Source organism: Squalius cephalus, assembly GCF_949319135.1.
Source record: "Squalius cephalus genome assembly, chromosome: 13".
Lineage (NCBI taxonomy): Eukaryota > Metazoa > Chordata > Actinopteri > Cypriniformes > Leuciscidae > Squalius > Squalius cephalus.
The window spans coordinates 33,117,963-33,145,067 of NC_137134.1; the positions used below are offsets into that span (position 1 = coordinate 33,117,963).

A 27,105-nucleotide genomic window follows, 5' to 3' on the forward strand; every position below is an offset into this window, starting at 1 on the left:
AATACAGGAACAAATGTATTGCTCATTGTTAGTTCATAATGTTAACTAATGAACCTTATTGTAAAGTGTTCCCGTTGATTATAATAAGAGCGTTCTGATTGGCCGACGACAGGATTCCATCGCTGGCCGTTTAAATCTAGTTTCATACTGGTCGCTAAAATAAATAAGCCCGGCGGTGTTTAGGACCCAGCATCCCTGCAGTCACTGCGCCAGGCAGGAATCAAACCCTCCAAAATCCTCAATATATCCCTGCTAATTCATTGACTGCAAGAGCCAGAGGAGCAGCAGACAAAACTACCGTCTAGTTTTCTTCGCATTTTTTGCACAGTGCATCACGCTTGTCCAGAGAGAAAGGCAGATGAAGCGCGAGACCATCGACTGACCTTTTGTTTTTAATTGCGATGAGTATTTTGTGTTAGTGCGTCTCTTCTAGCGCACGTTGAGGTCAGTAAGTCACGTATGATGCACATATGAACGAACTGTAATACTGACGCGATTATTCCTCACTGCGATCATTTAAAGCTGCAGAGATGTCTTTTCAGTGCCTCATGTTTGGTAAGTTAAATTGTTTTTTTCTTTTTCTTTTTTGTGCGTTTGTGTGGAATGAATCAATGTTTGCATGTAGAAATAATACAAAATATATTAAAGTTTAAAATATTAATAGTTTTATTAATAAAATAATTATTGTTAATCTATTTTATATATGAATGTTTATGTTTGTTTTTAAAAATGCCAACCTACTGATGATCATTTCATGGTTTAATCATTGAAAAACCTAAAATGTCTGATAATGTGATAATCACAAGGTTTGATTTATAATGCTGTGTCTGAGACCAATTTGCATCATCACTAAGACTTGTCATTGTCACGATGAGTGGAGAAAAGGGCATTGTTGTTTTCTAAGATGATCAATTGTGATTTTTTTTATTTTTTTTATTTTTTTTTGATGTACTTGTCATCATCTCTAATATCTTGTATGAAAAGTCCAGTCACTCAAATGATTCAGATATTTGAGTTATTGATCTGTAGTGCAGATTACGGCACACGCCCCTTTTCCTCTCCATCTAGAGATGAGCTGGTGTATTCAGGTCCAGTCAGGATTTTTAGCATGATTCATCATGTAACTGAGAAAAGAGCATTTTGCAGCTGTTGTGGACACTGATTGTTTTTGGCATGCTGTGAGTGTGTGAGTGTGTGTGTGATGGCTTGTCATGCCCATGAGGCCCCGTCTGACAGATCGTGCTGGTCAAAAGCCTCTCTGTGCTGCTGTCCACACAGACCGATGACCAGACACAACAAGGACAGGTCAGGTTTGTTTAGTCTAATGGGCAGCACAGACTCAGGCTTAATCCAACCATGTTCAACATCACGTTCCACACTGGCATTTGTTCATGTCCTATTGTGCATTTGTGAGTCTTTGCTCTCCCTTTTCTAAACTATTGTGATATTACTGTGTATGTTTTAAAAAAATACACGGTTAATATCTTTGCATTCTGAGAAGTGCATTAGAGAACCATGTAAATACCATGGTATCACTGTGTTTTAGGGACATATGTGGTAGAGAGAGTAATCACAAGGTTTATATGATATTCTTTCATTTACTTAATCGTAAAGTAATCAGGAGAGTAATTGTACTAGGATTACTTTGAAACAATTTTAACTCTGAAACTGCTTCTCACAATTACAACAAAATGGCAAGTAACACACTGAATTAAATGTGAAACTGAAGTAGAAAGACTGAGATACTATAGTATTTTCTTGTAAAACACTCCAATAATCTTTTATTTACAACTTTTACAGTGTACCATGTAAATATCATGGTAAATGCATTTCATTGCCATGATATATATAAAACTGTGGCATTTTTGGACATGCCACCATAGGTTTTTTTGCAGTTCCTTGGAGTATCATGTAAATACCATGGTATTTGTCAAAGTATTGCACATTTTTGTTGTATTACTGTTGTAATACAATGCCTTTTGAATGTATACCATGAAATTCTCTGGCGTACCATATAGCAAACATTTCAGGTCATGGAATATGTCAAAATGCTGCATTGCCATTTAATTGAGGTTGTAGTCATGGTATCATGGTAATGCCATTGTGTTTTCTGCAATTCCTTGGAGTACTATGTAAATACCACAGTAATCTCCCAGTCCATGGTATATATCAGTTCATTTCCCTTTTTTGTGGTATTACTATGGTAATACACTGCTTTTTTAACTAATACCATGGTATTCTTTTAAGTACCTTGGCGTACCATATAGTAAACATTTGAAGTCATAGTCAAAGTACAGTATTGCCTGAGGATGCACGATACATCGGCCACCATATCGGCCGGTATATGTTCATTTTTAATGTTATTGTTATTGGCCCGATAAGAAAATTGTCGATATATCAAAGTCGAAAAATAATGGATTATTTCCTTCAGCTGAGACACTTCAAATGCAAACTATTCAACATGATGTTTTTGAAATGCTTGAAATATGATTGAAATCACTTAAAAAAAGGAAAATACAGATGTGCAGCGCAAGTCTGTCATTTAGGCTACAATGAGAACATTATAATTGTGTGTTTGGGTCATGGATTTTAATGGTGAGACTTTTGTTTTTGTAATCAGGCCCTCAAAAATTATATAAAAATTTGGATTTAGATTTATCAGCCAATATATCTGTTATCGGCTTTCAAATATAAAGAATTTTCGGTATCAGCGCATCCCTAGTATTGCCATTTAATTTAAGGTGTAGTAACAGTATCATATTTATACCATGGATATATCATCTTTAATTGGACACATATCACACGGAGAGCAATTTAAATACCGTAGTATACAAATATGGTAATCATTCAGTACTATGGCACCACTCGAGCTCTCTTTAGCAGTAACAGCAACCGCAGACCTGCAGCTGCCAGTCTGACGACTATAAATCGAGTCCTAATGCTCGATGCCACCTACACCCACAGGCTCTGCTGCAATGCAAGCTGGCACAGCCCAGAAACACATTCAGGTCAGGTGACATCAGCATTTATCTCGACTTCATATCCGAGAAGAGAAGAAAAGAAAAGGGACAGGGAGCTTTTAGAAAGACGTAGGGCTGAGAATTAATTGGCAACCGTATAAAATTCTCAGTGTGTTGCTGAAGTCCAGGTGCCTCACGCTTTAAATTGGGCCAAGATTTGGTAGGATTGAGGATTTATGAATCATCTTATCCTGTGTTCAGGTTTTCCTCGGCTCTTTCACAGAGTCTGAGACTGGCGCTGGCTGAACTGCTTGTATATTTAGTACAATAGCTGCTATGTGGCGGATTTGTGTTCGTATCAAATGGCAAAGATTCCGGCGTCTTGGTCTGAACGGATGAATGTGCACTATATTAAGACTTCTGAAATCAGTCAGACAGAAACAGGTGGGCACTGGACATGCTATGATATGAAACCACAGTGTCAAGAACATGTCTGAGGCACATTTCACATCTTTAGCAAGATATTTCCTCTTGTTTTGTTCTTCAAGCTGAATGCACAAATGTGACCCTGGACCACAAAACCACTCACAAGCGTAAATTTTTTTGAAATTGAGATTTATACATCATCTGAAAGCTGAATAAATAAGATTTCCATTGATGTTTGTTAGGATAGGACAATATTTGGCCGAGATACAACTATTTGAAAATCTGGAATCTGAGGGTGCAAATAAATCTAAACATTAAGAAAATCGCCTTTAAAGTTGTTCATTTATGTTGGCGATTGTGCTGCATTCACTCACAAAAATAAATGTTTTATATATTTACGGTAGAAAATTTACAAAATATCTTCATGGAACATGATCTTTACTTCATATCCTAATGATTTTTGGCATAAAAGAAAAATCGATAATTTTGACCCATACAATGTATTGTCGGCTTTTGCCACAAATATACCCGTGCGACTTGTGACTGGTTTTGTGGTCCAGGTTCACAAATGTTTTATCTTCTCGAGTTTCATCCAGTTTATCCAACTCTCTCCCCAGTGTGAATATCCCGGACAGGGTTTATTGCCGCAGAGCCTCTATAAACGTGGTATTAGCTTTTATGATTAATGTACTATCTAACGCGTGTCCGAACTTTGAGAGCATCTCTGGGGTAGAAAGGCCAAGGAACGTTCCTCAGAGATAGACGTGCTTGGCTTTAGCCGTCAGCAAACTCACATTTTTCATTCACTGATGAAGCGAGGTCAGAAGTAGCCTTGCAGACACCGGAGTCCACTGAGGAAAAATAAGATTGCGTCAACCATAATTAATGTGATCTAGTGGAGTGAGACATTGATGCTTTCTAAGGACAGAGATAAGGTGACTGTGTGTATGCGACTGCACTTTTGGGCTGGTGTAATGATTGGTAGTTGTTTAGTTCAATAGAAAGATGGAGGGAAATCCATTAGTTCCACCCCCACCCCCCAAAACATAACTAATAATTCCTTCTTTTTGTTCAACACAAGCATGGCTTTCTTTTTAATGTGGAGCACAAAAGGAGAGCATCTTTTGCTTGACTGTCAAGCTCCAAAAAAGACAAAAAATTAACACGCAATGAAGTCCATATGGCTTGTGCATTCTCTGTTCTCTACTTTTTATTTTTGATCAGACACAAATTTAAGTCATTATTTACTGATAATCTTAGCTCTGAAATCTTAATTGGACTTGTCAAGAAAAGTAATGTGACACTCAAGGACCAAAGGCATTCAGCATCAAGTTTTCAGCTAATTTGAATGCAAATAAAATGGCATGGCAGCAAAGTGTTTGTCTAACAAGCAAATTTTGGATAATTGTATACTAGCATTTAGGGCTGTAGTCAAGACCACCTTTGTCGAGTCCAAGACAAGTCCAAGACCAGGACTAGTCAAGTCCAAGATAAGACCGAGTCCAAAAAGGTTTGAGTCAGAGTCAAGACCGAGTCCAGGACAGGGAAAAAAAGTCTTATGCATGACATTATCAAGACAATCATTTTGGGTTATTATTTGTTGATCTAAAAGCAAAAACAGTGTCACAACAGGATTTTTAAGTATAGACATTCCCCTTGATATCATATAATCTTCTAATCTAAAGAAAACAGAATGATGACATATGGTGATACCTCATAATAGCAGTGTTAAAACTGATATACAAACACCAACCCACTACTATTACCACTGCTAGGTACTAGTACTGAGCATTTGAGCAACTAAATGACAATATGGCTTCACTCCAGATGTACAGTATAGTGTAGAAAATAAGTGACCAGTATTACAGAGTGTACCTGTACCAAGTTAAAACATTTATTTTTTAAAGAGCCGTTTGTGAGTCAAAAGAGCCGGCTCTTTTCAGTGAGCTTAGTCAAACGAGCCGGCTCACGAAAAACAGCCGAAATGCCCATCTAGTTATTAGGTGGCCAGTGTTTCACTTTCCCTCCAATATTATGTTCCCAGTAAGCACACATACATCACGGCGACATATGTGTGCTTACTGGGAACATAATAAAGACACCTGGACTCGGTCGAGACCAAAAGCCATATTTGGCAAGACCAGTGGCCGAGACCGAGACAAGTCCGAGTCCGAATACCAGGACCTGACTCGAGTACTACAGCCCTACTAGCATTTATTCTGAAAGTGTATGAGTATTCAAGTTGGACATTCAACTTTAAGTGGCATTCTGTTGCACTTTTAGAAGTAGGACAGTGGATATTCAGACTTTTCAAGTTGAATGGAATAAATTTAGTATGTTTTTGGACATAGAACTTGTTTGCACCTGGTATTAAGATGCATTTTGATTGATCGGATTACAAGTGGACAACGCTAAATACAGGTGTAAATGGGGTCTAAAACGTTTTGAGCTTGTCCACTTTCAACCACTTCCAGAGGTAGTCGAAAACGCATTCGACCGGATTGCTTTCATAGTGTAAACGCTCATGTGGCCTCACGCTCAACGCTCAATTTGTTCAGACAGCCACAAAAGACCATCTACTTTCCACCTACTGACCTAATGTGTAAACATTATTGGAAGCGTGCTAGGCTAGCCAGATGTTATTTAAACTTTGTCTACTGGAGACCCAAGTTTAGTTTAAAGAAGAAAAACGTACCAAGCACAATGTTCTCTCGCCATTCCTGATTTCTAACGCACACTCACAGCTGGTCTTGCGTCTGTCAGAGCAGAAATGAAAGCTGATGCTCCTAGGATGTTTTTCCGTCGCCTCTGGTTGCGTTCATATGTAGATTGTGTTATTTTTGCTTATTTTTGCTTATATATACAACTTATTTTGTCCATTAGATTAAAGGATCTGAAAAAGCCCGTACATTTACCCGCCCATAGACCCTCCCCTTGAAGAAATCAGGACAGAAGTGGTTAAAAGTGGACAAAAGAGACAAAATAAAACACCAGGTGTAAACGGGAATGTGTCTCCCTCGTCTACTTGCGATCCGATCGACCAAAACGCATCTTGATACCAGATGTAAACAGGGCCAAAGTGGTCTAAAGCATGTCTTTGGCTTGTAATCAACCCATTTACTCAGTAAATGTCATTTGGTTGTTTGGGATTATGCTCTCCAACAGCCTTCTGGTTTGTAAGTTTCCCCAGCATTGCATGGCTCAAGTTCGCTGGACGTCCAGGGTCTTCAGAGTCTCTAAAACCACTGGAACGTTTCCAGAAGTTGATCTATTCATAAATTGGAGCAGGAAGTGCCCAGTTTTTCCACCCTGTTAATTACCGCACAATCACACACTTGCTAAATATAATACCAGATTCACATCAGCCTGCTGGTCTCCTTAATTAAACCAAGCCTCGCTAGAGAATATATTTCATTAAACAGCTCCATGAATAAAAACTAAAGCCGTGTCAGATTTAGAGAACTGTGTAATTGGCTTTGAAACTCCATCTTGGCTCCAACGGAAGAGTAGTTGCAGATTTCAGGCCGGTTGTCGCCTTTTTTAGCTGCCCAGTGTTAAAACCAGCGCTAATCCTGTGGTGACCTGGTAGGGCGAGGAAAGATAAGACTGGCTGGTTTTAGAGACAATGCTAAGCCTCCATGATACGAAGCCATCTGTGGTTGAAGCCCATCGAGGCCAGGAATCGAGATGTTTCCAGTCAGTGTTTGATGGGTATACACCCTTGAAACCATCACAGTTTGAGAAAGATTAATTTGTGGTGAAGTAGATTATTAAATAATTGGTTTGGTTCTTTCATGTTTGTTTGTGTATTCACACATTTTTGACCGAAAAATGTTACTTTTTTATTTTCTTCATTGGAATAGTATGAAACTTGGTAAATGTTTTGGCACTTGCTATTTGAAAAAAAAAAAAAAATCATGGACATGATTCGAACAGGTTAAATGGTCCTGTAAAAAATAGTCACACTTGTGCTCCTCGTGGTCAAAAATGGAAATGAATAGGAGACGAATTTCATCTAGTGGAAACTTTTGGTACTGCAGCCAAACAAAATCTTACTGAAAGCTCTTTTTTTTTTAGATATCCGGTTCAAATTTTTAACACAACTTGTTTCAAGATTTATGGCTTTGATTTTGATTTTCTGTTTTTGAAAATATATTTAATATAAAAATTAAATGGTATTTCTGCACATTTTTCATAACAATAAATGTAAAATTCTGTAACTTTTTTTAAGTTCACTTTTTAAAACTTTTTTCACTTAAGCAATAATCTGCCAAGTGTCGTCTTTGAAAAGAGATCAAACTGAAGTGTGTGCTCTAAAGCATTCAAGATTTACGACAGTTTAAGTTGGAAATTTTAAAAACTCTATGCTCAAAAAGTGAATAAATGGATTATAAATACAGCGTAAATATAATTTAGCCATAAAATGATACATTTTTCTTCCATTCAGGTTCAGTATTCCTGGTTCTGGTGTGTGCCGAGGTTCTGAGTGCCGGTCCAGCGCTCCTCCCCAATCCTCTCCGCTCCCACGGGCCGGTTCTGGATGTTCCCGTAGGCTTTGAGGAGCATGAGGAGGTCTCGAGGGATCGTAAACCCGGATTCATGGAGAGTTCTCAGGAGAGCTCTGGGTTTGAAGACAACGAGGATGGCAAGAACGCTCACGCCGAGACCAAAGACAGCGGTGCCATGAACGGTGAGAAGAAGCAGTTATTCGAAACACGATTCATAAGTGCACGTTACTCCAAATTCATCAAGTTTGTTTTTGTAAACTTACAAAGACGCCAAAGATATGACTTTCCTTTTTCATCTGACGTCATGAGTCTCATTTGTCAACTGGGGGTCTAAATATTCCCTCTAACATTGATTTGACTTGATTCTATTACTAATTAAATTTGGTCACATTATTACAATCAAAAATATGTCAAGTCCTCGTCATTTGTCAACACTAGGGGTGTAAATATACACTCTTGACAAAAAATGAATGAAATTTGGTTGCAATTTTACGAGCCGAGTGCTTGTCATGTCAACTAGGGGTCTAAATATTTGCTCTGACAATATTTCAGGTGAAAGAGACTTACTATTAAATGTATTAAAAATGTCCTTAAGTATGTTTTTAGTATAATACAAATATACTATAATGCATTTTTAATACATTTAACAGTACCTCTTTTTCGCCTGGGTGGCTTGATCTATTCCAAATGAAATTTGGTTGCATATTTAGCTACATATTTAAAAATTGGCAAAAATGTATACTTTGGATTAGAAAATAATCCTGGGTCTATAGTATGTAATTTCTGCTGTACTAACATCACCAAACGTAACTGCAGTCTTTTCGTTTGAGTGGCTTGATGTAACTAAATGAACATTCATCCAAACAATACCTTGCGTTTGTGGTGGAACTACCCGTTTCTAGTGTTTGAAACTTGTTTAACAAGTTTTTATTTTTGCAGTTCCATTTTCTGCCACTAGTTGTGCAAAAAAAGGACATATTGCACCTGTAAATGGTGCAACAAAGGCACTGAATTTTTGTTTTTTTATGATGATGGATTCACATTGTGTCAGTCTCTCGGAATGACTCAGTCTCTAGACAGTTATTTAGCTCACAAAAATGATTGTCAAACCGGCAGTTAGGAGTGTAAAGTGGTGCGAATAACAGCTTTTAGGACACATTATCGTGCGTCATTTCCTCGACACCTCCCCTCCCTCCTGGTGTTTACCTTATTTTTGTTGATTAGTTTTTCTGGCTTTAACAATTCCATTGATATTTCAGTTGTGGATGTGCTTCACAGTAGTGAGTAGAGAAAATATATCCACTTTTACCACAACGCCTGGGAATAAATGTGCCCGAAAACAGTCTTATTTTTAGTTCACCTGCTAGCTTGCTTCCACCGCAGTGGCCCGTTTCAGGTGTGTGTGTGTGTAAGACAGAGAGAAGGACAGTCGTCCAAAGATTTTCTGCCGTGAGGAGTGTGAAATTGAGATTTTCTCAGGTGGATATCAGCTGGGACACTCGTGCTGTACGCTAAGTGAGACATCACTGTTATAAATGCTCATATTAGGGTTAGTGATTTGAACAAACCAAGTTTAAAACTTGGCATGCAACTCATCCCATGCTACTGACACGAATGATTCCTCAAATCATGTGTTTTATTGTCAACCAGCCACAGCACCAAAGCATTGTGGCGGTGAGATTAGCTCAGGTGAACATGCTAGCGTTTAAGGCTAATATTTACTCTCTGTATATGCACTGAATGGACCAATCAGAACTATCTGCTTAATAACTTGAGAGAAACTTTCTTTTTTAAATGTTAAGTAAACCGTTTCAGTGTGTCCATATGGAAGATGAGTAAATCTGTGCCTTCCGCAGTAAATCTGAGCGTGAACACAAGACTCCGTCACACTCAACCACTGCTGAACGAACACGCGCGCACACACACACACACTCACTCTCTCTCTCTCTCTCTCACACGCGCACACACACACACACACACACACACACACACACACACACACACACACTCACTCTCTCTCTCTCTCTCTCTCTCTCTCTCTCTCTCTCTCTCTCTCTCTCTCTCACACGCGCACACACAACCACACACACACACTCACTCTCTCTCTCTCTCTCTCTCTCTCTCTCTCTCTCTCACACGCGCACACACACACACACACTCACTCTCTCTCTCTCTCTCTCACACACACACACACACACACACACACACACACACACACAGTGTCACACTGCAGACAGGCTCGACTGATCCGCCATATGGAGAGACAGGTGGACAGAACCGTGACGGAGTGTGAGTGTGTGAAGACACTTGCAGGTGTGTTTCCTCACCTGGCTCTGTGCTCGCAGTGCAACTCCTCATCTGAGAAACTCAGCCGGTTATCTGTTTAGGATAGACAATCTATCTATCTATCTATCTATCTATCTATCTATCTATCTATCTATCTATCTATCTATCTATCTATCATCAACTGTTCGGCTTTATCTATCTATCTATCTATCTATCTATCTATCTATCTATCTATCATCAACTGTTCGGCTTTATCTATCTATCTATCTATCTATCTATCTATCTATCTATCTATCTATCTATCTATCTATCATCAACTGTTCGGCTTTATCTATCTATCTATCTATCTATCTATCTATCTATCTATCAATCATCAACTGTTCGGCTTTATCTATCTATCTATCTATCTATCTATCTATCTATCTATCTATCTATCATCATCTATTTGGCTATCTATCTATCTATCTATCTATCTATCTATCATCAACTATTTGGCTATCTATCTATCTATCTATCTATCTATCTATCTATCTATCTATCTATCTATCTATCATCAACTGTTCGGCTTTATCTATCTATCTATCTATCTATCTATCTATCTATCTATCTATCTATCTATCTATCTATCTATCTATCTATCATCAACTGTTCGGCTTTATCTATCTATCTATCTATCTATCTTTCTATATATCATCAACTGTTCGGCTTTATCTATCTATCTATCTATCTATCTATCTATCTATCTATCTATCTATCTATCAATCATCAACTGTTCGGCTTTATCTATCTATCTATCTATCTATCTATCATCAACTGTTCGGCTTTATCTATCTATCTATCTATCTATCTATCTATCTATCTATCAATCATCAACTGTTCGGCTTTATCTATCTATCTATCTATCTATCTATCTATCTATCTATCTATCAATCATCAACTGTTCGGCTTTATCTATCTATCTATCTATCTATCTATCTATCTATCTATCATCAACTGTTCGGCTTTATCTATCTATCTATCTATCTATCTATCTATCTATCTATCTATCTATCTATCTATCATCATCTATTTGGCTATCTATCTATCTATCTATCTATCATCAACTATTTGGCTATCTATCTATCTATCTATCTTTCTATATATCATCAACTGTTCGGCTTTATCTATCTATCTATCTATCTATCTATCTATCTATCTATCTATCTATCTATCTATCAACTGTTTGGCTTATCTATCTATCATCAACTATTTGGCTATGTATCTATCTATCTATCTTTCTATCTATCATCAACTGTTCGGCTTTATCTATCTATCTATCTATCTATCTATCTATCTATCTTTGTCTATATCTCTATCTTTCTATCTATCACCAACTTTTTGGATTGTCTATCTATCTATCTATCTATCTATCTATCTATCTATCACCAACTTTTCTGCTTGTCTATCTATCTATCTGTCTGTGCGTCTGTTCCTGTGGTTTTGTGCTCTTTTTGTCTACACTCTCACAGGCGTTTCTCAGCCGTCTTGTCCGTTTTCACACATCCAGGTGTCTTTAATTAGTGTGAAGACATTCAGTCACCTGCTGCTTTTCATCCCAAGCCAATAGCAGTTCGGTACAGGGGGACTGACTTTGAGAAACTCTGAATCTGTTGTTGTTAAAAGCATTCTTGTACGCTTTCAGAAGTTTTCAGTGGGTGTTTCTCGTTTATGTTTTGGCTTTCAGAGCGCTGTCTGATGCCCAGGAAGGTTGGACCATGTCGTGCATCGTATCCTCGCTGGCACTTTAACCCCGTCACCATGAAGTGTGAAAACTTCGTATTCGGGGGCTGCAAAGAGAACCTCAATAACTTCTTGTCGCTGGAAGAGTGCGCCAAAGCTTGCCACACAGTCTCTGGTACACTGCTTTTTTATTACATCCTGTTATGATCATTTCCCTGAAAAAGTCTAGATATATAGTCTCTCACCCGCTGACACTAGACAAAAGCTCTCCTCATTACAGCGTGTCTCAGTGTGTGTGTGTGTGTCTCATGAATAATCAGGCTGCGATCAAGAGCTCTCGGGTCCCTGATGTGTGTGTTGTGCCAGACGCAGGTGCAGTGCTGCAGTGCAGCTGCTCAAATCTGCTGTTCTCCACAAACTAAAGATGAATAACTCCCATCAGATCTTACTACACCACATCCTGCTGTGCTATACTGTGAAAACAACATTTTCTTAATCCTGGACTATACAATAAACCATCCTAAGCTGTTTATGCTGTGCAATACTATAACACGCTTTTATATGCTATGATATAGCACACTTTATACTTATGCAAGACTTTGGCTTCTTTGACTATACCGGTGTCCCGCTTGAGATGGACTGATATTTTGAGATGGTCCTCACTGCAGAACACGAGATCCGGGGAACGAGGTTGGGTCCAGATCCAACTCCTCCCACTTTATATACTTTGCTCCAACAGATGAACCAGCATATTTGTGAAGTTGCAGCCCGCAATTTTAAAAAGTTTTTAAAAGTTGCGACATTTGAGTGTGTTGTGTGCATGATGTAGTACAGTGCAGTGTGAAAGGAAAAATTAGTGATTTATCGTTTATCGAATTCTATGTGTAAGTTCCAATTTTAAATGGTTTCCCTCTAATGTTGGTCTGTTATTCCGGCTAGACGATGTGCTCCCAATGTGGTGTTCCTTATGTTTCACGTTCAATAGTTTCCCTACTGTATTCAGTGTCTGTTTTACCTGTTTTTTTCTATTTCATTGTATTGTGCTGGTAATGCATTTTGCATGCATTTAAGTAAGTGAGATGCTCTTATTATGTTATGTAAATTAAGTCAGATGCCCTTGTGATGTCATTTCTAAGTATAAAATTACAGAAGACAACCTGACTGTGCTGCTATACTTAGTCTCATACAGTTTTATAATAATATGCATAATCAGTGGAGGGAAAAGCACACACATTTTCTACTTCAAGTAGAAAGAGAACTTGATTTAATATTATTCCAGTAAAAGTGCCTACTTATTAATATACTTAAGTATTTGAAGTCAAAGTGCATGTGGACTATTGAGAAGGGTAAGTGATCTGCCAATCAAAGAATAAATTTCTTTTTAAGAAATATTTGATCTTACATGCAACAAGGAACTACAGGCTTTTCCGGGAAGGTGAAATGTAAGATTTTTTTTTTTTTAAAGGAGTCATGACCTAGTATTACCTTGGATACCTACTGCTGTATTATAGTCTTTCAGGCCCTTCTAAAAAAGAAAAGTGGAAAAAAAATAAACACAGAGCTCCTCAGACCCTTATTTCTGAAGGCGTTATTGTCTCGCGAGATCTGATGCGATATTTTGGCTGTCGTGGACGGTCATTATAATAATGCCAATGAGGGGCGCGTTGATTGGTGGCAGGAAGGAGGGGGGTTGACACCGCAGGTAAGGCTTTAGCATATCATTCCAAAATGACATCATGGCGCAAGTTGTGAATGAACCCGACCTGGCCGCGACCGGCTTCCCGGCCAGTGTATAAGTATGAGGCGCCGTTTAGGGCTTAAATCAAACTTCATTCACGCACACATATGAAACACGCTTGCATACATATATACTAAGTAGTCACACATACATTATGAACTCTCCACACACATACTCATATGAGACGCGAGCACACACACACACAAACTCGCGCACATACTCATATGAGACGCGAGCACACACACACACAAACTCGCGCACATACTCATATGAGACGCGAGCACACACACACACAAACTCGCGCACATACTCATATGAGACGCGAGCACACACACACACAAACTACGGCGCCTCATATATAAGCGTTAGGCAATCAATATACAATAGCCGAATTCATGATGATCTCAGTCATTTGTTGTTTGCAAAGTAACGTTAGCAGCCATTCCCCATGTTTACCTCGAAGCTAATACTCCCGCTAGCATACAATAGCCGCATTAGCAGTTAGCTGCTGTTTGTTACACACAGTAGAGCAATAAAAACACAGTCTTACCGTTTCAATTGAAGGCAAGTGTCTGATTGTTGAAAATGGCCCCTTTTTCCCGAGCTTCGATGCCAACTTCGCCTGATATTGCCTCAAATTTGTGAAGGATTCCGGCGTAAAATGTTTAGTTAGCACAGACACATAACGTTAAGCCAGTGGGAAGGGTTGTAGGAACCGCGTCATTAAAAATGAATTTAATCCACTGGTCCCTGACAGCTTGGTCCGTTCTTGGGAGAGAAAACACATTTACATGTTGATTCTGGCAGTCAACAACAGAGCAACTCACGTGTGCACTACGTTTCTGCATCTTTCGCGACTGAATATGAGGGGAGGAGGGGCGCCAGGGCGCGCTTCCTGCGGCAGGTCTGCGGTGTCCATATATGGTATATCCTGCCCCGTCATGACGTCAAGTCGGGGCTGAAATCAAAATCTTGTATTTGAGTGCGCGTGCACGCGCGCTGGTTTATGAACCCTGGGGTAAACAAACGCTTCACTTTTAAATATCGGCTTCCCGGCCAGTGTATAATCGTTAGGCAATCATAACATACATTGATTCTCGTGGAAAAGTGAAAATTGCAGGTCATGACTCCTTTAATGTTAGAATGTTTTGGAGTAAAAGTTTCTCCAAATGAAAATATTATAATAAAACACTTGCTTATTTCCCACCACTGTACGTAATTATAAGTGCACATTCACACAATGAACAAATTACAGTGTTTGTAACTTACCATTTAAAAGTTAACAAATAAATAAATGTTTTCAGCAAGTTTGTTTTTCCATCAGAAGAATGCAAGAGCAACAACATGAGTAAGTGTGACATGTCTTGTTGCAAAACTCCAATCAAAATGCAATAGGAGGAGATCCAACTTCGCCCCCTGGATCTGGCTCTAGTTCCGCCCCCCCTGTATCTAGATCTAACTCCGCCCCTTGGATGTGGACCCAGCTCCGCCCCCCTGGATGTAGATCTAACTCTGTCCCCTGGATCTAGCTCTAACTCCGCCCCCTGGGCCTGGATCCAGCTCCGCCCCCTGGATCTAGGTCTAACACTGCCCCCTGGATCTAGATCTAACTCCGCCCCCTGGATCTAGATCTAACTCCACCCCCTGGGTCTGGATCCAGCTCCGCCCGCTGGATCTAGGTCTAACTCCGCCCCCTGGATCTCTTGTACTGCAGTGAGGAGCTACTGGATATTTTTACCGATATTCACACTTTTAAACTAATTGGTTTGTAATATCTACGTATAAACATTGATTAATAAACAGCCTATACATTTTTAAGTGAGAAATGTGTAGACATAAGCAAAAACAAATATGAAAATAAATTTGCAACCATTTAAATCACAAAATTAAATCACATTAATTATCAACAATGGAAATGTTTTATATTATTTATAAATAAAACACTTAAAATTTGCATTTTGATATTTAATAATATTATAATATTTAACATTATTAAATATCTATAATGCTTAAATGCTTTATTAGTGTAGTCTAACAGCATAAATAATTATTGGCTATCAGACACTAAAACATAAAATATAAAAAAGTCATAAAAATCTCTTTAATACTATGCTTACTATACTTGCGTTATACTGTACTGTACAAAATTCCACTCTGCTTATACTACAACCAACTATTCTGTGGCATAACGTAATGTAATACTACACATACAGAGTATATATATGGTTCGGTGAAGTCAGAAATCACTTCTGTGGTGTGTTTTGATTTATGTTTCTGACACGTTTGCTTTCTTTCTATCAGATTACAGCCCTTCATCTCCAGAACCGCCATCTTCACCACTTTCTCTGAGCGAAAAGCCCAGTGAGACCAACTCCTCTTCTTTGCTCTTCATCCCTACGGCTGAGCCCGTGGACCCGGAGCAATGGGAGAGTGATTCCGAATCTAGTGGTTTCCCCCTCCACCCCTCCCCCGGCCCATCAAGAGCAGGTGCTGAAGGCCACGCCCCCTCCACAGCCACGGCTACGGCCACGCCCCCTTCCCTCGGACTGGCCCGTCAGAACCGAGAAGAGGCCACAGCCGGGCCTGACAAACGCCTGGCGTCCCAGGACCCGTTTGATGACGAGAGGGGCCGTAAAGTCACGCAAGCACCCACCGCTCCAGAAATCGGGCCCCTGCCCAGCCGGGAGCCCCTGCAGCCTGACGTACAGCACCGGGACGATTCTGAGGAAGAGGAGGATGAGGAAGAGTTGGTGGTTTTCCCCACTGAACCGGACGAGGAGGAAGAGTCTGACTGGCGGTACCTCACGACCGGGCCCTCGTCCTCCCCCGCTTCAGATCTGCCACCATTGGTCTTCACTGAATCTGCCTGGCAGGGGGCGGAGCTTACCACAACAGCGGACGAGGAGGGGGCGGAGCTTCGGCACGCCGGCACCGAATATCTTGCCGAAACGGAGCTCCACGACTCAGAGCTGTCCCAGGAGGTCGAGCAGGTACTCAATGACAAGATGCACATTAATTGAGCGCTAATTTAGTTAGAAGCAATTCAAAGAGTCATCGTATAAAATATTCAAACACAATGTTTGAAGCAGAGAAAACAGCTCAAGACCTTCAGAATTCAGGTGTAGATACTCTGTTCAAAAATAAAAATATAATCATTTAAAAAATATGTGTAATGTATTTGTATGTGACTAAATAAAATAATTTTTTTTTTAATAATATATCTAATTAAAAATACATGATAAATAGTAAAAAATTATCATTATAATACATAAATATATAACATTGTTTCTTTGTTTTTGTAGAACGAGAGCAAAATCATAAACAGCATGACATTAAGAAAGGCCTCTTGTAAGGAGCAATGTTATAATTCTTAAGTTTGAATAATTTTGTGCTTTTTTAGTTTTTTTAATATTTATATTTAGCTTTATTTATTTATTTGTATTTAAGTTTTAGTAATAGTAATTTTTGAACTTTAACTCAAACTTAATTCATGTTTTTCTTTAATCTAATATTTATTTTATTTTATTTCAGCTTTATTTTAATTACCAAATTAACTTTTCATTTTAGTTAACAATAACAAGAAGTACGTCATTTTAATGTGTCTTTTTCCATTAAAAAAAAAAAAAATACATTGACAAATCATGTTCAGGTGGTTCTTGGTATAAAATCCTCAGGTGTTTGTTTGGATGAAGTATGTCATGTGTTGATGGAAATTATTTCACGATTGATTTATCTGAATGCTAGGAAGAGTAATGCGTTTATAGATTTGTTCTCCAGGCAAGCACGCAGGTTGTCAGTGAGCGTTTTGACAAACCACAACAATTCAGTGCAATAAAGTGGCTGTTAGACCAAAACACCCTCTTTTCTCATTCTGTGCAGGTGATTTGTGTCGACTGGAGCAACCTCGCAGGAAAGGGCTACGTTATACTCAACATGACGGACAACTTTGATTGTGTGAGTCATTTTTTGTTTCAAAAAACCCAACATGAACCCAACATGACGGACAACTTTGACTGTGTAAGTCATATTTTGTTACAAAAACCCAACATGACGGACAACTTTGACTGTGTGAGTCATTTTTTGTTTCAAAAACCCAACATGAACCCAACATGACGGACAACTTTGACTGTGTAAGTCATATTTTGTTACAAAAACCCAACATGACGGACAACTTTGACTGTTTAAGTAATTTTTTGTTTCAAAAACCCAACATGACGGACAACTTTGACTGTGTGAGTCATTTTTTGTTTAAAAAACCCAACATGAACCCAACATGACGGACAACTTTGACTGTGTGAGTCATATTTTGTTACAAAAACCCAACATGAACCCAACATGACGGACAACTTTGACTGCGTGAGTCATATTTTGTTACAAAAACCCAACATGACGGACAACTTTGACTGTGCGAGTCATTTTTTGTTTCAAAAACCCAACATGACGGACAACTTTGACTGTGTGAGTCATTTTTTGTTTAAAAAACCCAACATGAACCCAACATGATGGACAACTTTGACTGCGTGAGTCATATTTTGTTACAAAAACCCAACATGGCGGACAACTTTGACTGTGCGAGTCATTTTTTGTTTCAAAAACCCAACATGACGGACAACTTTGACTGTGTAAGTCATATTTTGTTACAAAAACCCAACATGACGGACAACTTTGACTGTTTAAGTAATTTTTTGTTTCAAAAACCCAACATGACGGACAACTTTGACTGTGTGAGTCATATTTTGTTACAAAAACCCAACATGAACCCAACATGACGGACAACTTTGACTGCGTGAGTCATATTTTGTTACAAAAACCCAACATGACGGACAACTTTGACTGTGCGAGTCATTTTTTGTTTCAAAAACCCAACATGACGGACAACTTTGACTGTGCGAGTCATTTTTTGTTTCAAAAACCCAACATGACGGACAACTTTGACTGTGTGAGTCATATTTTGTTACAAAAACCCAACATGAACCCAACATGACGGACAACTTTGACTGCGTGAGTCATATTTTGTTACAAAAACCCAACATGACGGACAACTTTGACTGTGCGAGTCATTTTTTGTTTCAAAAACCCAACATGACGGACAACTTTGACTGTGTGAGTCATATTTTGTTACAAAAACCCAACATGAACCCAACATGACGGACAACTTTGACTGCGTGAGTCATATTTTGTTACAAAAACCCAACATGGCGGACAACTTTGACTGTGTGAGTCATTTTTTGTTTCAAAAACCCAACATGACGGACAACTTTGACTGTGTAAGTCATATTTTGTTACAAAAACCCAACATGACGGACAACTTTGACTGTTTAAGTAATTTTTTGTTTCAAAAACCCAACATGACGGACAACTTTGACTGTGTGAGTCATTTTTTGTTTCAAAAACCCAACATGACGGACAACTTTGACTGTGTGAGTCATTTTTTGTTTCAAAAACCCAACATGATGGACAACTTTGACTGTGTGAGTCATTTTTTGTTTAAAAAACCCAACATGATGGAGAACTTTGACTGTGTGAGTCATGTTGGGTTTTTGTAACAAAATATGATGGACAACTTTGACTGATTAAGTCATTTTTTGTTACAAAAACCCAACATGAACCCAACATGACGGACAACTTTGACTGCGTGAGTCATATTTTGTTACAAAAACCCAACATGACGGACAACTTTGACTGTGTGAGTAATTTTTTTGTTACAAAAACCCAACATGGCGGACAACTTTGACTGTGTAAGTCATTTTTTGTTACAAAAATTCACCCAGAAAACATTTGCTAACCTTAACCCAATGCACCATGCAATGTTCTTGCATGAACAAAACAAGTCCCCCTTAATTTCTTCATAAAAATCCAGTCACGATTTGATGTAATCGCTCTTTATGAAGGTGTGTGTTCTGTTCAGACTCTCGCTTCACGTACTGCAGCAGAAATGCTCTCCGTCTCTGAAACATGCTGACTGCACACTAACCACGCTCAGCACAAACAATGACACACGCTGGGAGCTCAGAGCTCATTCGTTTTATCACAATCCTCACGCTCTCTGGCCTTTATAGTGAAGAACAAAGAAAAATGTGATTCTTAATCTTATGTACTAGTTAGAGAAGCTGCGAAACACACACACACACACACAGAGGCATACGCTCTTACACTCGGTTAATCTTGAGCTTTTGTATTTGACATTTAGGTTTCATTCAAAGGGATAGTTCAACGTGTTTTGGTTCATCATATCTGAATGTATGCAAGCAAAAATTAGATTTGAGAGTTAAATTAGGTTCTGTTCATCATTAGATGATATCTAATGGCTTCAGTAGTTATATTGACAACTTTTACGATGGTTTTCTGTAATTTTTGGAGCCTGACAGTCCCAGTTCTCATGCATTTTGTCTTGATAATTGGCATACGGTAATAGTAAAGAGCAGCTGTAAAGATCAAAAGCAGATCATTTGGTTTCTTGAGTATTTGATGAGAAACTTTGTCCATTTTGAGATCTCTGACCAGTGTTATTCTAGTATCATTACTAAGTATTTATTAATATTTTTAATTCATTAATACATTTATTTTTATATATTCCATTTTAAGTTTGAGTAATTCTGTTGTTTTAGACATTGTATTAATTTTTTGAATGCCTATTTAGTTTATAATTTTTTTAAATTTAGTTTTAGTCATTTTAGTAATTCAACTTAAACTAAAATACAATTTATGCAGAGCCCTGCACATAACACGCAGAAAAAAAAGAAAAGAAATTGTGGCCATGAATTATGAATTAATTACCATGACATATTAATTCGTAACCATGTTGAACTAATTCGTTCCCTAGTTTTAGTAAAATGTGGCCGCGTTGTACTAATTAGTTATCTCGTTTTAGTAAATCGTTGTGCTAGTTCGTTTCCTCGTTTGTGGCCGCTGCGTTGTGCTAATTCGTTCCCTTGTTTTAGTAAATTGTGGCCGCATTGTGCTAATTCGTTATCTCGTTTTAGTAAATCATTGTGCTAGTTCGTTTCCTCGTTTGTGGCCGCCGCTTTGTGCTAATTTGTTATCTCGTAAATCGTTGTGCTAATTCGTTCCCTCGTTTTAGTAAATCGTGGCCATGTTGTACTAATTCGTTATCTCATTTTAGTAAATAGTTGTGCTAATTCGTTTCCTCGTTTGTGGCCACCGCATTGTGCTAATTCGTTCCCTCGTTTTAGTAAATCTTGGCCGCGTTGTGCTAATGCGTTCCCTTGTTTAAGTAAATCGTGGACACGTTGTACTAATGCGTTTCCTCGTTTAAGTAAATTGTGGCTGCGTTGTGCTAATTCGTTCCCTCGTTTTAAGTAAATCGTGGCCACGTTGTGCTAAATCGTTCCCTCATTTTAAGTAAATCGTGGCCACGTTGTGCTAATTCGTGCCCTTGCTTTAGTAAATCATGGCCACACTTTGCTAATCCTTTTGCTCTCCATTGAATCTTTTTGCTGTCTAAAAAGATTGTGTGATGTTCCTTTCTTTTACATCTTTCTTAACACACACATCACTGGCACATACACAGTCTCGCCAGTGTAGAAGAGGCCAGTTGTCTGTTGCCACGGTAACGCTCTAGTGGCACGTAATTGCAGCATGATCGCAAAGAAATGTCCCCCCACTGGCTCCCTGACAGCTGTGTGCTAAACCCTCGACGTCTCCAGCGATGGAGTGTTTGAACCCGAGCAGCACTGCAGAGCCATTGATCAGAAACCAATACAGCCCACAGGGCGAGAGCGGCTGAATGACTCAGCGCTTGCTGTGAATGGTCTGAAAAAAACCCTGATTCTGATTTCTGTAGCCTGTCTGATGTGTGTCTGTTTCTGACTGGAGGAAGTCTGTTACTGAGTCTCAGTAACAAAGCAAACCAGTTTTTTAGGTGGGTCACTGGTTATCTGTCTGTCTGGAAGCTCCTGATTCGGAGACTGGAGAAACAGAGCATGATTTGCCCTCATATTTCATCTCAAGTCATATTTTATGTCACTTTTCATTTCAGTTATATCATCAATAAGTATTTAACTGATTTTGTTTGCTTTATTATTGGAGTATTTTTCTGTTTCTGTTTTTTTTTGTTTTTGTTTACAAAAATACAATTTACTTTACAATTACTCTATTTTGTTTTTATTGATTACACCATTTTATGATTTACTTAATTATTACATTTAGATATATTTCATTTACATACATTTTGTGTACATTTATGTGCCTTAGAACATTGTATAATGTCCTAAAGTATTTCATATGAAAATATTAAAATATATATATAAAATCTTATATTTTTATAATGAAAAATAAATACATGAAAAATGTCAGAAAATACACCTTAAAAATGTAATATAGCTGACAAAAAATAAAATGTATTTTATGTCAGCTATATTACATTTCAAGGTGTATTTTCAGACATTTTTCATGTAAATTTGTCATTTAAATAAATACAATTCATGGCTGAATTATGATAACATTATACTGTCATATTTTTTGTATGTGTCCAATATATTATATTGATGTGTTTTATTTTAATGTCTCTTTTATTTAAAATTGTGTGCACATTTATGTTCCGATTTTATTGCATTTATTTATTTTTTACATTTCATGTCTTAAAGTATTTCACATATTTATTAGATTTTTTCCTTCTATTTTAGTATTTTTTATTTTAAATTTTGAGTACATTTATGCTCCCATTTTATTGCATATTTTTGCAACATTTCATGTCTTGAAGTATTTCACATATTTATTAAGATTTTTGATTAGTATTTCTTCATGCTATTTTTCCTCTTTTCTCTCCTCTCCTAGGGTATATGTTTTTGTAAGCATTTATTTAGAGAAAGCATGTATTTAGTAAATGTGTTCTCACACTAAATATTGAGTGAATATTCAGCATGAGATTGAATGAGATGAAATATTTTTAAGGTGAAAAATTAACGATTTTTACATCACTGTATGCCTCTGTTTTTCCATTGTATTCCTTGTGTGTCTCTCACAGGACGAGTTTCGTATGGAGAGTGGCGACAGACTTTTGGAGATGCTGGAAAACACTTTCTCCAGAAAGAGGAACATCCCACAAGGATCCTGGCTCATTTTCCTCAGCAAACCCACACAACAGGACCACCAGCTTCTGATGGCTTTGGCCAGCGAGCAGGGTAGCACACACACACACACACACACACACACACACACACACACACACACACACTTAGGGCCTCTGTGGTTAGATATAATGTCATGTTTATGGTTTAGATGTGTTAATAATTTGTAAGCTTTTAATTTCATGCTCTATATGAAGGATAAAAATAGCATGTATTATCTCACACATCTCTGTTCAGAGCATTAATTAGATGTCATATCTTACAAAGCCTGACAAAGGTCGTATTACGCCACAAAATCAAAAGAATAACACGAGAGATTATATTTTGCACACAGACAATAAAGCCCGTTTAAGTACCATTAAGATGTTTTGCATTGTGACATTTTCAGCAGCTTTTTTTATTACAGTGAAGCACTCAATTGACATTTTGTATTAAAGAAAATTATTTCAATTTAGTATTTATATGACACGGTAGTATTTGTTGTAATTTATGCTAAATTATTTAAAAAATGGATTCAGATAGAATATCATATTACGATAATGGATACGGAAAATGTGGGGGTAAATGTGCTTAATTGTCATGAAAGTATAATGTCACAGTGCAAAAACTCTTCAGGGTTCACAAAATTGTCTTTGTAAACTTTTACTTTATTTTCCTCTTTTGATTCAACAATTCTTCATTGATAAACAACATTCTATAATGTTTTTTGTCTCATTTTCTGTTCATTATGTGAAGAAATCATAGCCCCAAAAGACGTCCTGTCAATGCTGGGGGAAATCAGAAGAGGTCTATATGAGGTGGGACTGAAATGCAGCAAATAATAATAATAATCCATTTAATTAAAACATTGAAAGCTGTGAACGATTTAAGTAGCATGAATAATATGCATCATAAATAACTCAAATTAAATTCCTCAGATTGGAATCCAGAATTATTCCACCGTTAACACCTGCCACTCGAGGCCCAGTCAGACCCGCAGCGACTACGGGAAGCTGTTTGTTGTTCTAGTGATCATCGGATCGGTGTGTGTGCTCATTATTGCGTCTGGAATCATCTATATCTGCTGGCAGCGCCGTCTACCCAAACTCAAGAACATGGTAGGTCAAATCGACAATAGACCATTTTTCACATTTCCGGGACATAGTTGGGTAAACTTTTATAGCGGTGAATGAGAGAATACATAAAAAAAAAAAAAATTGTGTTCCCATTTGCTCAAATAGCAAAATAAAAAACACAATAGAGTCTTCATAACTTTCAAAAAAAGAGAAAAAATAGAGAGGTTGATAATGGCAGTCTGAAGAGAAAAAGATGTCAATTTTACCGTCACTCCCACAGCCGCTGTATCAGCTGCTAGTTTTTTTTTTTTGTAATTTGATGCAAAGGTAATATAATACAAAGTGTAGTGTTATAAATGTACATAATTAAAACAAATAAAAAATATATAAAAAACTTAGTTTGCAGGATTTACGATGTTGATGTTGGTCGAAATGTTCTGTGGTAATCGAGATTATGACACAAGTACTGTCAATATTATGCTAATTATGCTAACATTTTACAGTATTATTATTGATTTACTACACCATTTTGCGAACTAACTCATTTAGTTTGTTTTTTGTCTACTATATTATATTGAGATGTGTTTTATTTTAATATTTATTTTATTTTACATTTTGTGCACTTTATTGATTTATCTTTTGCAACATTTCATATCTTAAACTATTTCACATATTTATTTAATTGTGTCCTTCTATTTTATATATTGTTATATTTTATGTTGTTTTATTTTACATATGGGTTGACCATGAATATTTATATTAACAGCGTTAACTATGTAAATTTGATGCAAATGTAGTATATTACTATGTGTAGTGTTATAAATGTACATAATAAAAAAAAACAGACCATTTAAAATACTTTTCAGGATTTACGATGTTGATGACCGTTAAAACGCATCATCACACAGTCTGTGAAAAGGGTCCATGGTGTTCACGCGTTAAAATGTTCTGTGGTAATCGAGATTATGGCACACACACTGTCAACATGGAGCTTGAGCGCAATTAATAATGGATCTCGAATGCTAATTACTAACCTCAGCATTCTCTGAGTGACGGTTTGGGTTCACATTGATTGATTATTTATCTTGTTTTTTGGTTTGTCTCCTCCGTGCCTCATCAAGTCGCGAGGCGAAGAGCTCCACTTTGTGGAGAACGGTTGCCATGACAACCCCACACTGGACGTAACCAGCGACAGCCAATCAGAGATGCAGGAGAAGAAACTCAGCGCCAATGGGGTGACGGCGGGCGCGGACGGCGGGAGCGGTTGGCAGGTGCTCGTCAACAAGCCCGGGAAAGATGAGGAAGACAACCAAGAGGAAGATACTCACCTTTAATCCCGGGAAACAATCAGCAAAACGGCATGGGAAAGCAGCATCGCATTAAAGACTATGAAGGCACTAAACATTTTCAAGCTTTTTCGAAACATCTGCTGTATAAAATGTGATGTCTTTTGGCGTGTATGACGTTTTTCTTTATCTGCATTACTAAATCCAGACGGACTAAACTATCTAAAGTGCTTTAAAATGCAAGTTGTAAATGGGACAATTTCCAGTGCAGGAGCTAATCATTAGTATTTATTTAAATCGAATGTGTCAAACAATCAGTAGGATATTTTAGAGTTTAAAACGTTGTTTGAAAATTGTTTATTGCACTGTTGAAGCAATAGTTCACCCCAAAACATGAAATATGTCGTTTTAATCTACCACATGTTGTTCCAAACTACTGGTGTTCTGTGAGGGGGAAAAAAAGAAGAAGAATTTAGAAGGAACTTCACAAGTTGATTTCCACACAACAGACATCGTTACAAAAAAAAAAAAAAAAAAAAAAAAGTAGAATAGAAGCTTGTGTGCTGTATTACAAGACATCTGAATTAATTCTATAGACCCAAGTAATTCTATTGAACTTCCGTTTTTTGCGTAGCTCTGTATATTTCTATGGCATTGCTGTCGAAGAATAAGCTGGTGGAGTCAATGAAAGTTATCTTGAGCATTGTAATATTTGAAGCAAATGTCAGTAGACTGGGAAAATTTAAAAATGAACTGTTCATTCATAAATTTGTAAGATCTTACCTTCATGCTGTGGAAATACAAACCGGAAGACCGAACAAGCAGAACTCAAAGGGGTAGAAGGTCAATAGCTTTTAATCAATTAAGTTTTTGTTTTTGTAAGGTACCCCGATGATGACCGATGGTAGCGAACCTGACGAGATCTCTAAAAGTTGTACGGAAATAACTACGTAAAGATTCTTCAGAAGTTATTTCTTAGAAAAATGTCATACGGGTTTGAAACGACATGAAGGCGATTAAATGAATTTTCATTTTTGGGTGAATTACAGAAAAAAAAAACACTAGTGTACTTGAAGACAGAGAAAGAGATTGTACCAAGAATTTTTGTTGTTTTCTTGATGTAAACAGTGTATATCTCATAATACACTATAATCAGTCATTCTCAATTTTACTTATTTTAATGCAAGTATCTACAGTTAAGCAGGCTGCATATTGTGTTTTTACATGCTGAATGCTGGATGGACGCCTACATGCCTTGCTCTTTTATTGTGCATCGATCGGAATGGCTGCTCCGTACAGGATTAGTGTCGCTCTTTGTTAAGGTTTTTTATATTGCACCTTTAACGTTGCTCAGCACCAACGGCATCCAAAGCAGAACAAGATTCTTCTTACAAAAGAGTCTTTCAAACAGAAATGTGTCAACTGGCGCTAGACAACGATTTCTTTGTTTTCTACATGTTTTCAGTGTTTTTAAAAGCAGAAGTAAACAGTGATAAAAAAAAGTATTAAACTAGCTATATTCATGGTGGTTATCTTGTTTATGGTACGGTCTGTTTGTCAAAGAACAATCTTATTTGTCACAATAGATAAAAGGCTATTCTTTACTCATTTTAAGTGCATGAAACATTGTAGTACATAATAGTCTATGCACATGTCAGGGGTCAAACTGATTGTACACAACTTAGCAAACGTGAACAGATTTAAATGGTTAGTACTCCAGAACGCTCTATATATAACGTACATGCATTTTTGTTTCTTTAATAAGCCTTGACGTAGGAGAGTTTGACGCCACTGTAGAACGCTTCAGTTTTGTACCGTTCTGTCCTGGTACGAGAGCTATTAGCAAATTTGCACTTTTTCCATTTTGATTTTGTACCTCAAACTGCTTAATGTACCTGATTGTAAGGAGATTCCGATCTCGTTGTTTTCTGGTAATTTTATGTTGTCCCACCTCTTAAAAGAGCAAAAAAAATAAATGTTTTGAGAAGGCTTGTCTGTTACTTTGTAAACGTACCATAAAGTTTGACCTGTCACTGCT

The 27,105-nt window shown here is 37.6% G+C and overlaps 1 protein-coding gene across 1 annotated transcript; it reads left to right on the top strand.

The window, feature by feature from the left end:
- The first annotated feature begins 198 nt into the window (after window positions 1–198).
- On the top strand, window positions 199–27,051 carry podxl2 (podocalyxin-like 2). The gene is made up of 9 exons (XM_079890798.1): window positions 199–555; window positions 7,834–8,076; window positions 11,904–12,074; window positions 15,939–16,627; window positions 17,517–17,591; window positions 22,624–22,780; window positions 23,462–23,523; window positions 23,644–23,823; window positions 24,903–27,051. Exons 1-9 carry the CDS (start codon window positions 531–533, stop codon window positions 25,113–25,115), a joined length of 1,815 nt encoding a protein of 604 aa, XP_079746924.1. The 5' UTR covers window positions 199–530; the 3' UTR covers window positions 25,116–27,051.
- Window positions 27,052–27,105: the final 54 nt, after the last annotated feature.

Coding starts and splice junctions, on each gene's coding strand:
- podxl2 (XM_079890798.1), top strand. CDS start 531: ATGTCTTTTCAGTGCCTCATGTTTG. Junction 12,075..15,938: donor AGCTTGCCACACAGTCTCTG/GTACACTGCTTT, acceptor TCTTTCTATCAG/ATTACAGCCCTTCATCTCCA. Junction 17,592..22,623: donor TGACGGACAACTTTGATTGT/GTGAGTCATTTT, acceptor TGTCTCTCACAG/GACGAGTTTCGTATGGAGAG.